The 19,220-nt window shown below is 45.7% G+C and overlaps 1 protein-coding gene across 1 annotated transcript in view; it reads right to left on the reverse strand.

Annotated features, from left to right (window-relative positions):
• The window catches only part of ATL3 (atlastin GTPase 3), a 1,042,039-nt gene that overhangs the window by 581,515 nt on the left and 441,304 nt on the right, over window positions 1-19,220 (reverse strand). The window contains exon 6 of the mRNA XM_069645000.1: window positions 10,041-10,097. Coding sequence (XP_069501101.1) covers window positions 10,041-10,097 — 57 coding nt within the window. The remainder of the gene's footprint in view (window positions 1-10,040; window positions 10,098-19,220) is intronic.

Genomic DNA, 19,220 nt, shown 5'->3' on the forward strand with positions numbered 1-19,220 from the left:
TGTTGAGGAGCTGGGACTGCACATAAGGAGCAAACCCTGACTTCCGCAACCACGCAAACCTGCGTATCACGGTGCTCGCCGCCATGGACCTACTGACGCATTCAGCTAAGTCCAAACCCGACTGAACGGACTCACACATGGCATCCTTAACATCCTGGACCATAGCAAGGAAACCATCCTGTTTGTCCCCTTCGGGAATATGTTCAGCCGCTAACGCAACACAGTTCCACAGAGTGTGTGTGAAACGAGTTGGCCGCCTGAAGCGCCATACCACCAGAAGAAAACACTTTCTTCGCCCAGCCATCAAAACGTTTGTCGTCCCTATCAGGAGGGATGGTAGGGTACGACGCCTGCTTTGCCGGGGCCGTGGCCGCCTGCACCACCAAACTCTCCGGAGTGGGGTGCCTGGTCAAGTAGCAGGGGTCCCTACTGGCTGGACGTTATTTTCACGACAAGGATCTGCCCACCGCCGAGAGACTCTCCGGAGCAGTCCAAGCCGCCGCCACCCTTCTCTGTAAAGCCATATGGAACGGCAGTACCGGGTCAGTTGGGGGACCAACATCAAGGATGTCCGTTAGATCATCCTGCACAAACTCCCCTGGGGGAGCAGACCATCCCAAGTACTCAGAAACCCTAGCCATAAGGCGCCGGTACGAGGAATCGGCATGAGAGCCAGGCTCAGGCCTACAAAACTCCACCTCCGGAGAGGTGTCCAGTCCACTGGCATCATGCAGTGACTGCCTCAAATCGTCAAACTGACTATGGCCCGAGACAATTTCATCTGGAACCTGACTAGGAACCAGGCCATCAGAATCCTCATCCGCCTCTGAAATATATTCCAGGTGGTGAAAAGAAGGCACCCGAGAGTGCTTGCTCTTAACCAGAGCCTTCCTAGGGGGTTCCCCCGTGCCACGGGGTACCTCCGACACGAAAGGCGTCGAGCAAATCGGCGCCGAGAGAACAGGCATCGGCGCCGAGAGGATCGGCGTCGAGGAAATCGGCGTCGACGTCAGCCCTCGAAGCCGGAGCCCCGAGCGTGTCCTTCGACGACCTGAGCGTCAACGGCTTCGACGACTTCCTCAGAGCCGGAGCCTCGAGAAAGCCTGTCGACCCCCTCGACGCCTCAAACGTCGATGTCTTCCTCGAAGACCTCACAGGTGCACACGGTCTCGAACGCGTCGAGGACCGGGACCTGGAACGGGTACGTCGAGAACGAGTCTCCTTGTCCGAACGGGACCTCTCCCGTGACTCGTGCCGACCACTCTTGCGAGCGGTGTCTCTCGACCTCTCACGACCGACCCCACTCGGGGCGCGGACGGCTTAGTACCCTGCGACTCAAGAATCGCCAGCATTTTCTTCCCAAAGGAAGCCCATTCCTCCGGCGTCGCACGGCTGGTGGGGTAAGCGACGTGCCGGGCACAGTCCTCCGAAGAGGACCTGGAAGACGACCGGTGTCAGCGCTTCCGAGAATGCCTCGAAGAGGCTGAGGAGTGGCGAGACCGACTCCTAGAAGGAGACCCATGAGACTTCCGACGATGACGCGGAGAGTCACCCCTCGAATCATCCGTCGAAAGCCCCGCAGACCTCTACTTCCGGGGCTTGGACACCCGACCTACCGACAACTTCTTCTTACGTTCGCGTAAGGCTTTGGACGTGAGCGACTGGCAGTCGATACAGTCATCCGTGTCGTGGGCCTCCCCCGAGGCACCAGAGGCAGGCGTCGTGCGAGTCCGTCACCGACATCTTGGACCCACACTCCCCGCACTTCTTGAAGCCCGGACGTGGGGTCGTAGACGAAGTAGAGGACATCTTCACACAAAGGATTTTCACAAAACTAACAGGTTCGAAGAACCGAGAAGAACAGAACTCCAAAGAGTCGAGGCGTTAACCGAGATTCACGAAGCAACACGTTCGCGGAAAAAACGGAACTGAGGCTACAGGCGTCGTGCGTCCTACTTATCACATCGGATGACGTCAGACGTCGGAGGAGGTCCTCGACGACGGCGCATCAACGTCATCGACGCAGGACGCAGACGCCGAAAAAAGTTTCCGAAGCAGCACAGCTGTGGTGATTACATGTCATAGATATGGAATACGTCGGAGGACCCAATCCCCTCGAAATCTATATTGCAAATGTGGAAACAAGCTTCCATGAACACCTTAAACCAACTACAAACAGATCAAGTATTACTGATTCAGAATCCGAACGCTGTAGAAAAAAAAAAGCTGCGGGAGCAAGATTGGTGCGAAAGATCAAAGAGCAGCACACAGATGCATGAAAGAAAATGCGACCGAAGAACGAGCATTTAATACTCTACCCAAATATCTCCAAAACTTCCCTTGTATTAAAAGAAGAAATATTTCATTTTAAATTTCGGTTGAACCTGTTTAAAAATAAAACAATTATGAATATAAGAACCAAAGTTAAAGATGCTCCTGTGGAGTGTAGATTTTGCAAAAAAAAGAAGGAAAAGCTAAAACATCTTGTGTTATATTGTGAAAAACTAGGAAACCTAAGAAAGGTTCACCTGGGATTGGAAATTGTAAAGAGACCGCACCTGCAAGTTCGAGACTGGTGGAACATTATTTCAGAAGGTTCAGACTTCAAATGAGTATTCACCCTAACTTTTTTTCTTGAGAAATTGGAAAGTACTATGGCAGAAATTATGCTGACCTAGTACACTTTAGCGAGGAAACTTTAGTGACCAGCATTTAGACCATAAGTGGAAAGATGAGGAAGTGACTCGCTAGCACCAATAACTACGAACCCTCGTTGAATTGTTCCAGAAGGTTCAAAAGTTTTGTGTGCTTTCTTTCTCTCTCTAAAAAGTTCAGATTTTTTTTGTACATCCGAATGTGCTCTTTTAATGTTGTGTGTGGATTATGAAATGTACTATTTCGATTTGTTCTTTTTTTAAAAAAGTTTGTAATGAACTACATTAAAAAAAAAAAGAAACAAGTGTGCAAGAGGCATAATAAGGAAAAGGACAGGTGCAAGGGTGCACAAAATTAAAGAAGTAAATGTGCAAGAGGCACAGTGAAGAGAAAGTGAACCAAAGGAAGGTGCCATGGCCACGACAAGGTGCGAGAAGAGAGACAAAAAAGGTGAAAGTATGCACAGCAAAGGTGAAGATAACAAAGGGGTGCAGGTAGCACCTGAAAGTGGTTGCGCTTGGGAGGAGGAAAGAACCTAGCATTTTTGGAAGTCTCTGATATTACCACATGAGAAGGTTGTGTGCAAAAGGAACTGTAAATAAGAAAAAAGGCACATCTTGACAAGCTGAATTTTGTGTTGGAAACTGAAGGGGCCTGAGCTCAGGGAAGGGAACCCTAAGAGGCCTAACAAAGGTGAATATGTATTTGGTGAAACAAGGAGGCATAAGCTTGGGGACAGGAACTCGAGAAGTCTGAAAGAAACTTTTATATTTTGGTTTTGTCTGAAACTTGGAAGAATTGAAGCCTGGGGAAGGGAATCTGCAGGAACTAAAGACATTGGGAGTTGTTTGAACAGAGTGCAAGAACATTGTGGAGGAGAGCAAACAAGCAATCTCTTTTTGATTGTGCACATCTTTGATGATACTGACCAAGCCACACCTGGTGCGAAGACCAGCTGAAACCAGCATTGGTATTTATTTCTTTTTGAATCACTATTTTTCTTTAAAAAGAGACTTCCTTGTCATACATGGTCCATGACGACCAATCAGGCTTCGTACCTGGGCGATCCACATCCCATAACATCAGAAGGCTGCTCAATGTCATGGTGCGGATTGATCAGGGCACAAATGCAGTAGCGGTCACACTTGATGCCCAGAAGGCATTCAATATGGTGTCCTGGAAGTACATGTGGCCAGTACTCGAAAATATGGGCATCGGGCCTAACATGATTGGATATATTAAATTACTATATACTTCTCCAGTGGCCAGAGTTCGAGTCAATTCCCTGACGTCGGGCCTGATCCCACTCTTCAGAGGCACCCGACAGGGATGTACGTTCTCCCAGATCCTTTTTGCCCTGGCGATAGAGCCAATGGCAGACCACATCAGGGCCCGCCACTCACGCAGGGGGATACGGCTGAAAGACACTCCTGAAATAATTTTGCTCTATGCAGATGATGAGTTATTGTTCATCATAGACCCCGCTATTCACCTCGATCCAATTTTACGCGAGATCACCCGCATAGGTACACACTCTGGATTCACTTTAAATTACACCAAATCTGAGCTCTTTCCCCTCACCAGTTCCACCCAACAACCTGCCACTGAGTATCCACTCCGCTGGTCACACGATGGGATTAAGTACCTGGGGGTCCAAGTGTCCCTGACCAAGGACACATTGCTAGCAGACAACTACCTGGCCGCGGCACAGCAGCCTGAAGCCAAAATGGCGCGATGGTGCTCCCTTCCACTGTCACTTGCCGGGAGACTCTCACTTATTAAGATGGTACTGCTCCCCAAGCAATTGTACATATTCAATAATGTCCCCGTCTGGCCAGGGAAGAAATACTTTACAAGCCTGCACAAATTGTGCGCAGTTCTTATGGCACTCTGGCGCTGTGCGTAAAAAATGGTCTGACAGGACACTCCCCTACGATAGAGGGGGGTTCACCGCCCTTGACCTGCAGCGGTATTGGCTCGCGGCACAAGTGCAATTTGTTTCTAATTGGTATCCTGGGCCCCATCCTCGCCCTCATGTCAAGCTGGAAATTCTGGTGGCAGCTAGCACTAACGTAATGTCATTAATACTACACCAGCAGTATATACCGGACTCGCCCATTGACCCGGTCCAAACCACTGTGCATGCTTGGGGTCGAATATTCAAGGCTTGTGCCGAACAGCAGCCATACTACAAGTGGCTCCCCGCCTGGAGATTTCCCGGGCTGGAACCCACACATGACAGCCCTGGCGCGACATTGGGAGGCCCTGGGGTACCTCGCTCTGACTGACTTCTACCCGGATGGGCAGTTTATAACTCCACAGACGTGGAAGCCGGGCCATTCAGGTTCAGCATTGGAATTTCTGCAATTCTACAGACTCCGCGCCGCCTTCCGAACCGCTTGGCCTGATTTTCCTAACGAACCCCCGGACTACCCAGGGATTGCCTATATTGCTAATTCGGGTGGCGCCCGTGGTGTGGTCTCTTCACTGTACAAGCTTTTGCTGATGGGTGCCCCGTCCTAACTCTCCAGGGCCCGGGATGACTGGGCAACCGAACTGGATTTGGAGCTCACTGACCACCTATGGGGGAAAATGTGCTCACACACTAACAAGAGTCTCCCTCAACTTTCGCTACCGAACCATACAATACAAACAGTTAAATAGACTGTATTATACCCCGCAGAGGATTTCCAGGTTTGCTGGAACCACCCTGCAATCCTGCCCTCACTGTGGTACAGAGGGCGCTGATCATTTACACATGTTCTGGGAATGCCCGAGGTTGGCGGGCTTCTGGGGCAGGATCCTGGAGACACTATCTGAAATCAGTGACACTGTTATTGACCCAGACCCGGTGGGAGTTTTGTTCGGGGTATGGCAGGCTGAGGGGGCTAAACGTATGGCCAAATTTCTGAATGTGAGCTGCATAGTGGCCAAGAAGTGTGTTCTACAGAACTGGAAGAGCTCTTCTGCCCCCTCATTCCAGAAGTGGTTAAACCTACTCACATGGTACCGTAAATTGTGAAGAGGAGTTCCTTAGTATGATCCCACCTCGCTCCCGCCCTAAAAACATTTTGAATGCTTTCAACAGTTACTTGCATAGCCTGGACGAGACTTTCTCTGTGTATAGTTCCTCCCAGACCTCTCATTAATGTGCTGACGCATTATGACACACCATGATGCCTTATTCCCCACCTGCTGTTAGATCATTGTCTTTTTCTACCACTGTATTCATTTATGCATGTATTAAACTCACTGGTTGCTCTGATGTATGCATTTGCTATATGCCTCTGCCAACAAAAATAAAAGTTTAAAAAGAGGCTTCCTAACATTTATCAGAGAGTGAGAGCAAGCATAGATTTAGACACAGACAGATTTTAGTTTTGGACTTTCCGACATCGACGGCCCTTAGAAACATCAGTTGGGGGAACTGTCCCTTTAGAGTTGGGGCCAGTTAGGTATTACACCAACCCCAGCATTAAAGTAAATAAACTATAACAATTGCGTCTGTGTCTCTCTTGATACCATGCCCGTCTCGCAATTCTCAATTCAGGCAGATTAATTTCTTCCCGCCTTTGGCCATGGAATAATATGAAACTTTGTTAAGAGTGTTTTGCAAAGTTATTGCCCAAGGTATGACTTGGAGAAGCCAACCTGGGGCAACAGGGATGTCTCAACCAGAGTTGACCTTAACCACTCTCTTGGTGGTAGCAAGGCTGAGCGGACATGCTGAACTAAGGAGGGAGGGAATACTGTTATTAGTACAGTTAACACTCACAAATATGATGAATAAAATACACCACTTAAAAGGGGAGTACAGAAATACTCCAATGTATTACTCTATTACATTAAGCCACATTTTATACAATTCATATGAAGTACAAATAGTTCTATACAAATACACAACACAGTTTAGCAACCCATTATGGGTTGCTACTTACTTTAGCATTTCACACAGATGATATACTGTTATACTGTATACTGTATTTGCTCAAGTAAGGAAAACATGTTAAAATACCAATACTCTTATAAGGCTGTTCAAAACAGAGTGTATTCTGGTCCAGAAGACCAATCCCTATGTAGCAAGAGTCCCAGAGTCTTTAGGTGTCCCAAAACGTTCTTCAGTGTCACAAATGAGTGACATTAAAAGAGGCCACTGTGGTAGGACAAAAAAAGGAGATGGACAAAGGGCTGGCATTTCTAACCAACAGTTTTGCTTCAAAAGTGCACAGCAAATAGTTCACAGCCCCAGCACACGATATTAAGAAACCTTAAACACTGAAGGACAATTATGTACACAAAAACTGCAAAAATGGCTCTTTGTGGCCTTTTAAACACAAGAAACATGCATGAATAAACATAATAAATTAATGGATAATTACTACCCATATAAAGAATGTAAAAAAAGTCTAAAAATACTCACAGTTGAAGCAACCACAAAACAAATCCTAATATCGGCAGAAAAGCAGGCAGGCAGAGAGTTCCTAGCATCAAAGGGCATGGAAGCAGTGTGTCCACGCTTCCCAGAAGCTTTCTGCCTGACCGTCTCCCAGGGTCACTTTCTGGCTTTCGAAGTCTCTACCTGTTTATATTTCCCATGGGCCCCCGGCAGGAGTTACCTGTGGCAACCCCAAAAGACAAAACATTCCCCTTTCTCATGAAAGCGCAAAAACAGCTCCATAACTTTTCTTCAGCTTTGCAAGATTCCCTATCAGCTTTATCAAGTACCAGCTGACACCTTCTTCAAAACAGTCCTTATCTATTTATTGTAATTTTTATAGAGCGCCGCTCGCCCGTGGGTCACAGGGTGCAGTGAGAAACAAGAGACAAGACAGACAACACGTCAGTAAGGGGGTAGGGGCGTCAGGACGGGAGCCATGCAGATGCAAGAAAACATGTTTGCCAGTGTAATGCTGGCTGCAAAGGAATAATACGAACCACGTTACGGGTTCACATCAAAATGCAGCTTTCACTGAGGCCTGAAGAAAATTATGGACATGGGCACACACAAAATACACTGCACACAGACGCCATGTTTTAGTTAAAAGCTTTATACCAACACTTTATTAAACTTATAGAAAAAAGCTATATCTGTCCCTATAACAAGGGGCGAGGGATTCCCTGCCTAACAGAAATCCAACTATGGTGCTCGTCGTCAGTGATGTTGTCCAAATCAAACAAGTCTGTCTTCCGTCCAAAAACAAACCTCTTCCAGAACTTCACGTGAAAGGGGCCAAGAGGACTTATCCTAGAAGCATTGGCCCCACCACCACTGACCTGCCAAGGTAAGCTGAACTTTGCACCCAATGCAAACCCAATGGGGATAGTATGGTTCAAGAGCAATAAGGGATCTCAGCCTATGGAGCCCCAACAAATGTAGGAGCGCCCACAGTTGATCGAGAATTGCCGGGGAAGACTTGCATCACCTTTGTTGGGGCCATGCTTTGTCATGAGGTTGTGGATTTGAGGGCGTTGACCCACAGTTGTCTTCTGGTTCCTTTGGAGACCCCTGAAGGTAGTGGAAAGACAGTGAATCAGTCCCACAACATAGTAGAGACTCACAAATGGCTGGACGAAAGAACATCTTGCATGGACCCCAGACAGGGTCAGCAAGCCCTCCCTCAGCAGCTGGACTGCAGGTTGCCGGCAGCCTCATCTTCTGGTGAAGGCCAGCAGAGCAGGGTATCAGTGTTGTACCAGAACACAGAGGAACCCATGAAAATTCCAGCACAGAGGCTGGATAGAAGCTGTTACAGAGGAGCAAAGCGGGTTGTTATTGTTGCAAATATACTGCAAAGATGCAAGGACCTTCTGCACGGTAATGGCGATGCCAGCTGAGGAGAACAGCAGGCTGTTTAGGCCAACCAGTCAAAGGGAGCGAGGCACCTTGCAAAGTTCTCCCCCTGCCGAGTGGAACCAATGTCCGAAACATGGTGGGGTTGGCTGAGTCAATGGTGGTTCCTGCAGGAGTCCTCTGGCATCCCCCCGTCGTCGTCATCATCCTCGGATTTCTTGAGAGTTGAAGTGGTCAACTTAATTCCTGTGTCAATATCCCCTTTTTGAATCCAGACCAGAGTAGTGTTTATCTAGCCCACATTTCAACATTGAAACTTGGAGATGGATGTCCATTGATGGATAGCCAGCCTCCCAGAATTTGTCCAGCAACAGACATATCAGTGAAGTAATGTGGATTGGGGCAGACTGCTCTCCACCCCACATCCTGCCAGCTGACACACATCAGTTTCCAGAAAAAAGCTTTGGAAGATGCATGAAGGAAGAGGCCGCTCCGGCACCTTGCAAGGCAGAAGGACTGCTACAAAAGGCCATGACATCTAGAGTACGATTGAAAACACAAACGTAGACATTTTCATTATATGTTCCTGCATTAACATTGCAAAAAAAAAAACTGCCACTAGCCCATTCAGCAGATGCAAAGAATGTAGCAAAAGTTCTACGTCTGACACAATGAAGTGTAAGTGGGTGGGGGTGTGTGTGTGTGTGTGTGTGTGTGTGTGTGTGTGTGTAAGTGTGTGTGTATAAGTGTGTGTGTATAAGTGCGTGTGTATAAGTGCGTGTGTATAAGTGCGTGTGTGTAGAAGTGCGTGTGTGTAGAAGTGTGTGTGTGTGGGTGTGTATAAGAGTGTGTGTGTGTGTGTGTGTATGTGTATATGTGTGTGTATAAGTGTGTGTGTGTGCGTGCGTGCGTATAAGTAAAACACAGAAGCCAGAGCAAAGGGAGCAGTCTCCTAGTACTGGAAACCTAAAAAGGACAACAATGAAATCAGTATGGGAATGAGGTTGAAAAACCTTAATCAGCTTCAAAGTCAATAAAATACAAAAAGTCCAGCAGTAGTGATGGGGATCTCCAAGGAAGCTAAGGGGAGATATGTAAAATAAAAGATCTAAGCAGATTACACAAGCATCAGAATTTTAAATATATGATAGTTTAACATTGTCCTCCTTATAAACAAATACATAGAAGGGTATCACACGACAACTTCAAACCTATATGGAAACCAATAATAACTTCTAGGATGGGCAGTTGGTGCTGTTTATCCCCAAGATACCCAATGGCACGGAGTAATCACTAGCCAGCAGCCCCTCAGAGAGGCACTAGCACTCTGCATATCTTAAGCTAAAACATGGGTGAAATCGAGGTACATTCAGAATGTTCAGAACATTTACATCTCACCCTTTGTTCCTTCTTCATAGTTAAAGGGGTGCCTGAATCCACTAATCATTGCAGAAAACCCAAATTGCTGTTTAAACAGGGACGTAGAGAAATGCACAAAGCCATAAAGAGGGTGGATTAGGTCAAAATAGCACACACAAAAGGGTCCAGAAAGTATAGAAGGGAGAGTACTATGATCACACTGTAGAATCCATACCTGGAAAGGCTTTAGGAAAATCTCATCCATAGCAAGGCGCCCATATTCTGTAAATAGCTGAAAAAGATAATGCATAATATCCATTATCATGGTACACAGAAGAAACGATCCATAACCAAGCAATGCATTTGGAAATTAACACTCTGCAAGACAGAAAGACATTGGAAAATTTGAGTTTGCAGTTTACAGAACTCTAAGCCAATTTTTGATAAATGTATTTAATGTGATATAGTTTACATAAGAAACTTTACACATACTCTAAAAAAGAAAATACATCATAATATCCATAAAATGAAGAACAATCCTAATAAAACCATCAAAACCATACAGACTTCATTTCTCATATGTAAATCATAAAATCTATTTGATTCAATACTCGTGTCTCTAATGTCCCTGATATGACTATCTGGCATATGTACCATTAGTCTCTTGTCATTTACAATCCAATGCAGTACAACATCTAGATATTGCCTTACTGCTTTTTACAAATGTACAACATTCTATATTCTACTCGATGATATGAAGTCATCTTAAAATTATTCTCCTCATAGGGGGATCTTCATCAAGACCATAGATACTGACTAATAGGTAATTTGCCTGTTTCTTATATTGTTATGCAGAACTTGAAGCTGCAGCAAAAGCATGAGGAGTGTGGCTTCTGACTGCCGAGTGATCGAGGGCAATCGTGTCAGCTGTGGCAAGGTGCATTAAGGAGTCGGACACAAAGGTAGCATTTTAGCTATAGACTTATTTTAACCTTTGGTTTTTATTAGCATTTTGTAAAACAAAAATAAACATTACATTAGACCCAAACCCCCCCTATCTTGCCCCACACCCTCGTGTCCACGCCAACATAACAGTAGCAAGGAGACCAAACTTTCTGTTACACTTCAGGCTTCAGGCTTCCCCGCGGGCATCCTTGCGGAATACAACTACTTTACAGGCTCCTCTATGGTCCAGGTAAAGCTACCATGGCGTCTGTACAAACGTCGATGCACTCCAGGTCACCTGACACGTCTTGTACGTGGAAGACGTACAGCAAGCCACGCCCCTCTTACGTCTATAAAACCAACGTCTTCCAAGGGGCTCGTTGCTGCTAATTAACGTTACCAGCTACACGCGGTTTCGTCCGTTTCCTCTTCGTGTCTCCCTACACGAATCCTTATCTGAACTCCTGGTTTTGACCCTTTGCCTGAAATTTGGATTGCCTTCGTCTCCTCCTTTATTCCTGTCGTGCTTGTTTGGTTGTTGGACTCGGAACACTATTGGATACGGCTCTCTTCTGTGTCTTGCGGTTCTTTCCTGGTTGCCGCTCTGCACATCAATTTGCTGTCTACTATCCGGATCATCTCAACAGCTACTCAACTATACTCGTGAACCCAGGTACATACCTATTGTCTTCCATGGATATTGTCTTCTGTTGGATGCTGGGACATTGAGTGACTTTCCTGTGAGATTGCTCTTAAGTGCATATGAACGCTCTCCTGAACTGCACCAACCCGGCACTAGTGCGTCCCTCGTGCCGTTCGGGGTTACTTCCCTGTACTAACTTCCCAGTTTGTTATTTTCTCCTGTCGTTGTCTGCGGTACCCTGGACTCCTCTCACTCCATTATCTTTATTCAGGTCAGTTGTTATCAATTCTATAGCTATAGTGGGAACCGATACCGATTTAGTTCAATTCCACTCATTTGTGTTATTCTTTATTTAGATCATCCCGGGGAAACTCAACTCCACTCCAATATCTATCTAGGTAGTTGTCCAATCATTTCAACTGTTCTAATCACTTGTATATATCAACACTGTCTAATATTTTGGTATTATTTTGCAGCATTGGTATTGGCGGTGTGTATTCTCCCCGCTCTTTTACTCAATTGACATCTCTGTCTGTTCTAACTAAAACAGCAGAGAGCTACATTGTGAAAAAGAGCCCCTCTTTGAGGAAGCCTGAGTCTTATACTCAGGGGAGCTGGGATGGAAGGCTGAATTCGGAATCTTATATCACCAACATCTGCAAGGTCACTTTCTCTGCATATTCGGAGTGGTGAGTAACAGAATTAGGAGCCAGAAAAATGTCCACAGAGACCAGTGATGCTTTGAATCAAATCGTGCAAATGGTCACGGATCTACATACCGACTTGACCAATGCACAAGAAGCACTGCGCCAACGCATGGACGCCATTCAGTCTTTGGTTACCACACCAGCGTCACAGATGGCTGGTGCTGGAGCTACAGCATCAGGTTCAGGCTTTCCACCTCCACAGCAGGAACCAAACCCGATCATGCTTACAACCCAGTTCCTTCTAGCTCCTCCTGAACGCTTCCTAGGCGACCCTAAACAATACCGAACCTTCATTAATCAATGCAAATTGCATTTTCTGTGTCGCCCCGCCTCATTTCCCACATCTACAACCAAAGCGGCTTTTGTTTTGTCTCATTTGGGAGGCACTGCAGCCGCATGGGCTAATCCGTTGTTGGAATCTAATAGTCATGTTCTCTACAATTGTGATGCCCTTCTTGCTATGAGGAGTAAAGTATTTGATACACGTTATACTACTCAAGCCACTGATCTGGAACTCTTAAAACATTCACAAAGAATTGTTTCCTTATTGGTTTATTTGGCACGATTCAATCAGTTGGCAGCAGAAACTGACTGGCCTGAAGAAAAGAAGACCGCTGTCTTCTATCAAGGCCTCTCAGATGAACTAAAGGACATCCTCTCCACTGTTCCTGTAGTTCCCGCGGCATTTGTGGAACTGCTAGACTTAGTCCTTCAGATTGATGCTCGTAAGTCCGAAAGACGCGGCGAAAAGAAAACAGCATTGTTCAGCACGGTTTCAGCAGAGGCCTCGTCATCTCCTGCGCCTGAACCTATGCAGATTGGGATGGTTAGGGGACCGCTTACACCTCCTCAACGAGAATATTGTCGATCACACAATCTCTGCATGTATTGTGTGGCCTCTGATCACTTATTACCTGAGTGTACCAAAAAACCTAAAAGAAAGGCGGGAAACGCCAAATCCCGACAGTAGACAGAGTCCCTATGTCGGGAAACTCACCCTTGGACTCTACATTACAGAATCTGAGTCATTTAGTCCGCCTACCTGTTACATTTTCCTTAGATCATGGTGTTTCATTCCAGACAACAGCCGTGATTGATTCAGGTGCAACAGGTAATTATGTTGATCAATGTTTTGCCGCCATGTTAAGAATACCACTGGTTCGCAAAACTATACCTGAAACAGTGAATGCAGTGGACGGTTCACTCCTTGTCTCAGGAATGGTAACTCACCAAACAGTTCCACTACATATGAGTACTGATGAAGGCCATACTGAAGACATATCATTTGATATCATTAAAGCACCAGTTTACAAAGTCATTCTGGGATTCCATGGTTGAAACTTCATAATCCTGCCATCGACTGGTCGACATCTCAGATTCAGTTCCCTTCCAATATGTGCAATACTCGATGTACTACATTACTCGGTATTACCCATGATAGTCCAGTCAGGGCGCTAGTTTCACCTACGATGCATATCGGAGCTGTCTCTAAAAATGTTACCTCTGCGATACCTTCTCAATATGCAGATTACACAGATGTTTTTGACAAAGGGATGGCGGAGACTCTTTCCCCACATAGAGCTTATGATTGCCCAATAGACCTAATTCCGGGAGTAAAAATACCATCCGGCAGAGTGTACTCCCTCACTCTCAAAGAAGACGAAGTTCTTAAAGATTACATAGACAAGGCTTTGGTCATGGGATTCATTCGTCCTTCCAAATCACCAATTTCATCACCACTTTTCTTTGTCCCTAAGAAGGAAGGGGATCTACGTCCTTGTATTGATTATCGTGCTTTGAACGCAGCAACCATAAAATACCAGTATCCTCTTCCTCTGATTTCTGTCCTTCTTGATCAATTGGGTTCTTCCAAAATATTCACTAAGCTTGATCTCAGAGGAGCTTACAATCTCGTCCGCATGAGAGAGGGGGACGAATGGAAGACCGCATTTAAAACACGTTACGGTCTATTTGAGTATCTTGTCATGCCTTTTGGGTTATGTAATGCCCCGGCCACCTTTCAAACTTTCATGAACGATCTGTTTTACGACATTCTTGATCAATTTGTTGTTGTCTACCTGGATGACATTTTGATTTACTCTCAAAACCAGGAAGACCACGAAAAACAAGTCAAGACAGTACTCCAACGTCTAAGGGAACATAGATTGTTTGTTAAAGCCGAAAAGTGCATATTTCATGCCTCAGAGGTGGAATTTGTGGGATATGACCTTACTAAAAATGGAGTGCGCATGAGTCAATCCAAAATTAGTGCGATCCTGGAATGGCCTGTGCCCAATTCAGTCAAATCTTTACAATCATTCCTGGGATTTGCAAACTTTTATAGACGCTTCATCAATGGGTTTTCTGAAATATCTGCACCACTTACCTCTCTGACAAGTGCCAAAGTATCATTTGTATGGTCCTCAGAAGCTCAGAGAGCCTTTGATCAATTAAAATCAGCCTTCACTTCCCCTCCTGTCCTCAAACATCCTGATCCCGAGCTTCCTTTTTTTGTTGAAGCTGATGCTTCAGGTTATGCCCTTGAGGCGGTATTGTCTCAAACCTGTTCGCATTCGGGAGAGATTCATCCTGTTGCCTATTTCTCTCGTAAATTGACAGGTTACGAAAAGAATTATTCCATCATAGAACGCAAACTTTTAGCCATCAGAGACGCATTCTTGGAATGGAGGCATCATCTTTTGGGGGCCAAACACCTTGTAACTGTGTACTCGGATCACCGCAGTCTGTTAGCCTTCAAATCTATGAAATGTCTTACGGCTAGACAGGCGCGGTGTCATTTATTCTTTTCACAATACCAATTTGTTATCACATACCGTCCTGCTAAAGCTCAAGTTCCAGCTGATACTCTCTCGCGCTTACATGCGGGTGGGCAGTCTCAACAGGTCGAAGCTCTTCCTCCTCTACCAAACAAGGTTGTTTGTGGTTGTTCGGTTCAGCCCTCTTTGCGTTCAATCATCCTTGATTGGGTTTCAAAACATCCAAAAGAGATCACGGACCTCAATCTGGAAATCATTCAGGATAAGCAATTCATTCAAGGGCGCGTCTATATACCCTCACGTCAAGCTAGAGATTTAGCGCTTCAGTGGTCTCACGATTCGTTGATTGCTGCACATCCAGGAAGTCAAAAAACTCGAAGCCTTACGGCGTTGGGCTTGGTGGCCTTCCATGGTTCGTGATGTAAAGGATTACATTTTGACTTGTTCCATATGCACTCAGTGTAAAACATCTAGAGCCAAACCAGTTGGATTGTTACAACCTCTTCCTGTGCCGTACAAACCTTGGCAGATGCTGTCAATGGATTTCATTGTGGAACTTCCTGACGTTCAGGGCTATGACACTATTTGGGTAATCGTTGATTACTTCACTAAATCTGCATTGTTCATACCTTGTTCTGGTTTGCCTGCAGCTCCAGAATTGGCGAAACTGTTCTTGACAAATGTGTTTAGTTTCTTTAGTCTACCCTCGGTTATTGTTTCCGATCGTGGCACACAATTTACGTCACAATTCTGGAAGGCTCTTACAGCTTCTCTGGGTACTGAGGACAGGTATTCCTCGGCTTACCATCCTCAAACGGATGGGCAGACCGAGAGAACTAATGCTACCATCGAACAGTATCTACGCTGTTTATGCCTTCAGTACCAACAGTCTTGGTTTACTTCTTTGCCTTATGCAGAATTTGCATACAACAACTCTATGCATACATCAACTGGAGTTTCTCCCTTTTTTGCCTTGTATGGTGGTCATCCTAGGGCACTTCCACTTGATCCGGTATTACCGGCCATTAATCCTGCAGCAAAAGATTGCATCAGAGATCTCGATAAGATTCATCGGGATGTATGCTGTCATTTACTCCGAGCTCAAGATCGTGCCAAGAAGTATGCTGATGTGAATCGATCACCTGCTCCAGTTTATCGCAGTGGCATGAAGGTGTGGTTATCATCCCGCAATTTGCGAATTGCAGGCAAACGCTCACTTCTGCCCAAACTTGTGGGACCCTATGTCATTACTGATGTCATCAATCCTGTGGCAGTTAAGCTTTCTCTGCCACGATCATGGCGCATACATCCAGTCTTTCATGTCTCCTTCATCAAGCCTTTCATCCATGGGACCTGTCTGCCTACTCGTCCTTCGCCGATCTTGGTGGATGGTGAGGAGGAATATGAGGTCTCGCGTATCCTGGATTGCAGGGTGTCTAGGGGTACGTTCTACCTCGTGGATTGGAAGGGGTATGGGCCCGAGGACCGTACTTGGGAGCCACTCTCCAATTTGCATTGTCCGGTTCTTCTGAGGAGCTTCCATTCCGCCAGGGGGGTTGGCGGAGTCTTTGGGGGAGGATGCTGTTACACTTCAGGCTTCCCCGCGGGCATCCTTGCGGAATACAACTTCTTTACAGGCTCCTCTATGGTCCAGGTACAAGCTACCATGGCGTCTGTACAAACGTCGACGCACTCCAGTTCACCTGACAAGTCTTGTACGTGGAAGACGTACAGCAAGCCACGCCCCTCTTACGTCTATAAAACCAACGTCTTCCAAGGGGCTCGTTGCTGCTAATTAACGTTACCAGCTACACGCGGTTTCGTCCGTTTCCTCTTCGTGTCTCCCTACACGAATCCTTATCTGAACTCCTGGTTTTGACCCTTTGCCTGAAATTTGGATTGCCTTCGTCTCCTCCTTTATTCCTGTCGTGCTTGTTTGGCTGTTGGACTCGGAACGCTATTGGATACGGCTCTCTTCTGTGTCTTGCGGTTCTTTCCTGGTTGCCGCTCTGCACATCAATTTGCTGTCTACTATCCGGATCATCTCAACAGCTACTCAACTATACTCGTGAACCCAGGTACATACCTATTGTCTTCCATGGATATTGTCTTCTGTTGGATGCTGGGACATTGAGTGACTTTCCTGTGAGATTGCTCTTAAGTGCATATGAACGCTCTCCTGAACTGCACCAACCCGGCACAAGTGCGTCCCTCGTGCCGTTCGGGGTTACTTCCCTGTACTAACTTCCCTGTTTGTTATTTTCTCCTGTCGTTGTCTGCGGTACCCTGGACTCCTCTTACTCCATTATCTTTATTCAGGTCAGTTGTTATCAATTCTATAGCTATAGTGGGAACCGATACTGATTTAGTTCAATTCCACTCATTTGTGTTATTCTTTATTTAGATCATCCCGGGGAAACTCAACTCCACTCCAATATCTATCTAGGTAGTTGTCCAATCATTTCAACTGTTCTAATCACTTGTATATATCAACACTGTCTAATATTTTGGTATTCTTTTGCAGCATTGGTATTGGCGGTGTGTGTTCTCCCCGCTCTTTTACTCAATTGACCTCTCTGTCTGTTCTAACTAAAACAGCAGAGAGGTACATTGTGGAAAAGAGCCCCTCTTTGAGGAAGCCTGAGTCTTATACTCAGGGGAGCTGGGATGGAAGGCTGAATTCGGAATCTTATATCACCAACATCTCCAAGGTCACTTTCTCTGCATATTCGGCCTATTTGGAGTGGTGAGTAACACTTTCATATCATTTCCGCTGTATCTGACTCAATGCGACACGTGACCAACTCAAAGGCTGGCTTGAGGCCGATATCGCCCCGGGTCGTGGGATCCCCCCACTGGGTATAGTTCTTCTCGTTGATGGTCGCGCCCCGACCATCCGGGGGCGCGGCATTGGAATTAATGGACGTCCCATCCCCATGTCTGCTGGATCCCATACCAATCGGCGAGAAAAGAACATGAATTATTGTTTACCAAGGCAGTCAATTTGTCCATCAAGAACATGTTCTTGAGTTTTTTCATCCAGTCTTCCCTAGAAGGTGTTTCTGGGCTCTTCCACCTCTGTGCTAGGGCCACTCTGCCCGCTCTCAACATATATTATATATTGATGATGTTTTTTGCATCATTGATGGGAGCACAGAGGAATTTCAAGATTTTGTTCACTCATTGAACCAAAATTGCTATGACATACAGTTTGTAGGCGAATGTAATAAGAGCAGTATAAACTTTCTGGACCTGACAATAGAAATAGAAGATACCCAGCTCTACACTAAGACATTCAGGAAACAGACAGAGGTTAATTCCACACTTCATGCAAGTAGTTGTCATCATCACCCTACAATTCAGCATATACCATTAGGTGAGTATATTAGAGCCAGACGCAATTGTCAACAGGATATTAAGTTCAAAGAAGAATGTTCGTTATTACGAGACCGTTTTAAGAACAGGGGTTACTCGGGCAAATGTGTTAAAGCTGCTTATAAGAGAACCAAACGGATGCAACAGCAAGATACCCTTCAACCGAAAGCTGACAGAACTACAGATGGACCAACTGGACCCTGCTTTATAACGCAGTACTGCAGGGACCATCAGCGGATTCAACGAACATTAGAAAAACATTGGTATCTATTGAAACATGACGATCACATCACCAAAGTTATAGAGGAGAGACCTCGCATGATCTTTAAGAGAGCTGGGACTCTCAAAACTATGCTCAGTCCCATCACTATTACCAGATATTGAGCAAATGAATCGGACAACCTGGTTATCCAGCAACTTTAGTGGTTTCAGGAAATGTGGCACGTGTACTCAATGTAGATATGCCCATCAACAGACGACTGAATTTACGGATGGTCATGGCAAGCAATGGTCTATCCGCCAGGGGATTAACTGTAGAACTAAATTTGTTGTCTATTGCATTATTTGTGTCTGTAATAAGATTTATATTGGCAGCACCAAAAGAGAACTAAGAATACGCATTCGGGAGCATCTGGCGAAAATTGGCAGTCAAGACATTTCCTTGCCCTTAGCTGAACACTGGCAAAGCTGTCATCAGATGCAAAATAAGGCGGACATTAGATTTATAGGCCTTAAGCAAGTTACACTGAGCAAACGAGGAGGAGATAGACTCAAGGCCTTGAGGCAGTCAGAAGCACGCATTATATGCTTTTTCAATTCCACCGTCACTGGCCCTAATAATGACAAGGAAATGGCCACATTCCTATAGAATGTTCTTATTTTTGTTACTGTACAAAGTGATGGGTTAAACGTCTCTATCTATTATAGCTAATGTACTGATGGAATGCACTTACACTCTGTGCAGGGAT

This window comes from Ambystoma mexicanum, chromosome 2p (assembly GCF_040938575.1).
Source record: "Ambystoma mexicanum isolate Mex_15411 chromosome 2p, UKY_AmexF1_1, whole genome shotgun sequence".
Classification (NCBI taxonomy): domain Eukaryota; kingdom Metazoa; phylum Chordata; class Amphibia; order Caudata; family Ambystomatidae; genus Ambystoma; species Ambystoma mexicanum.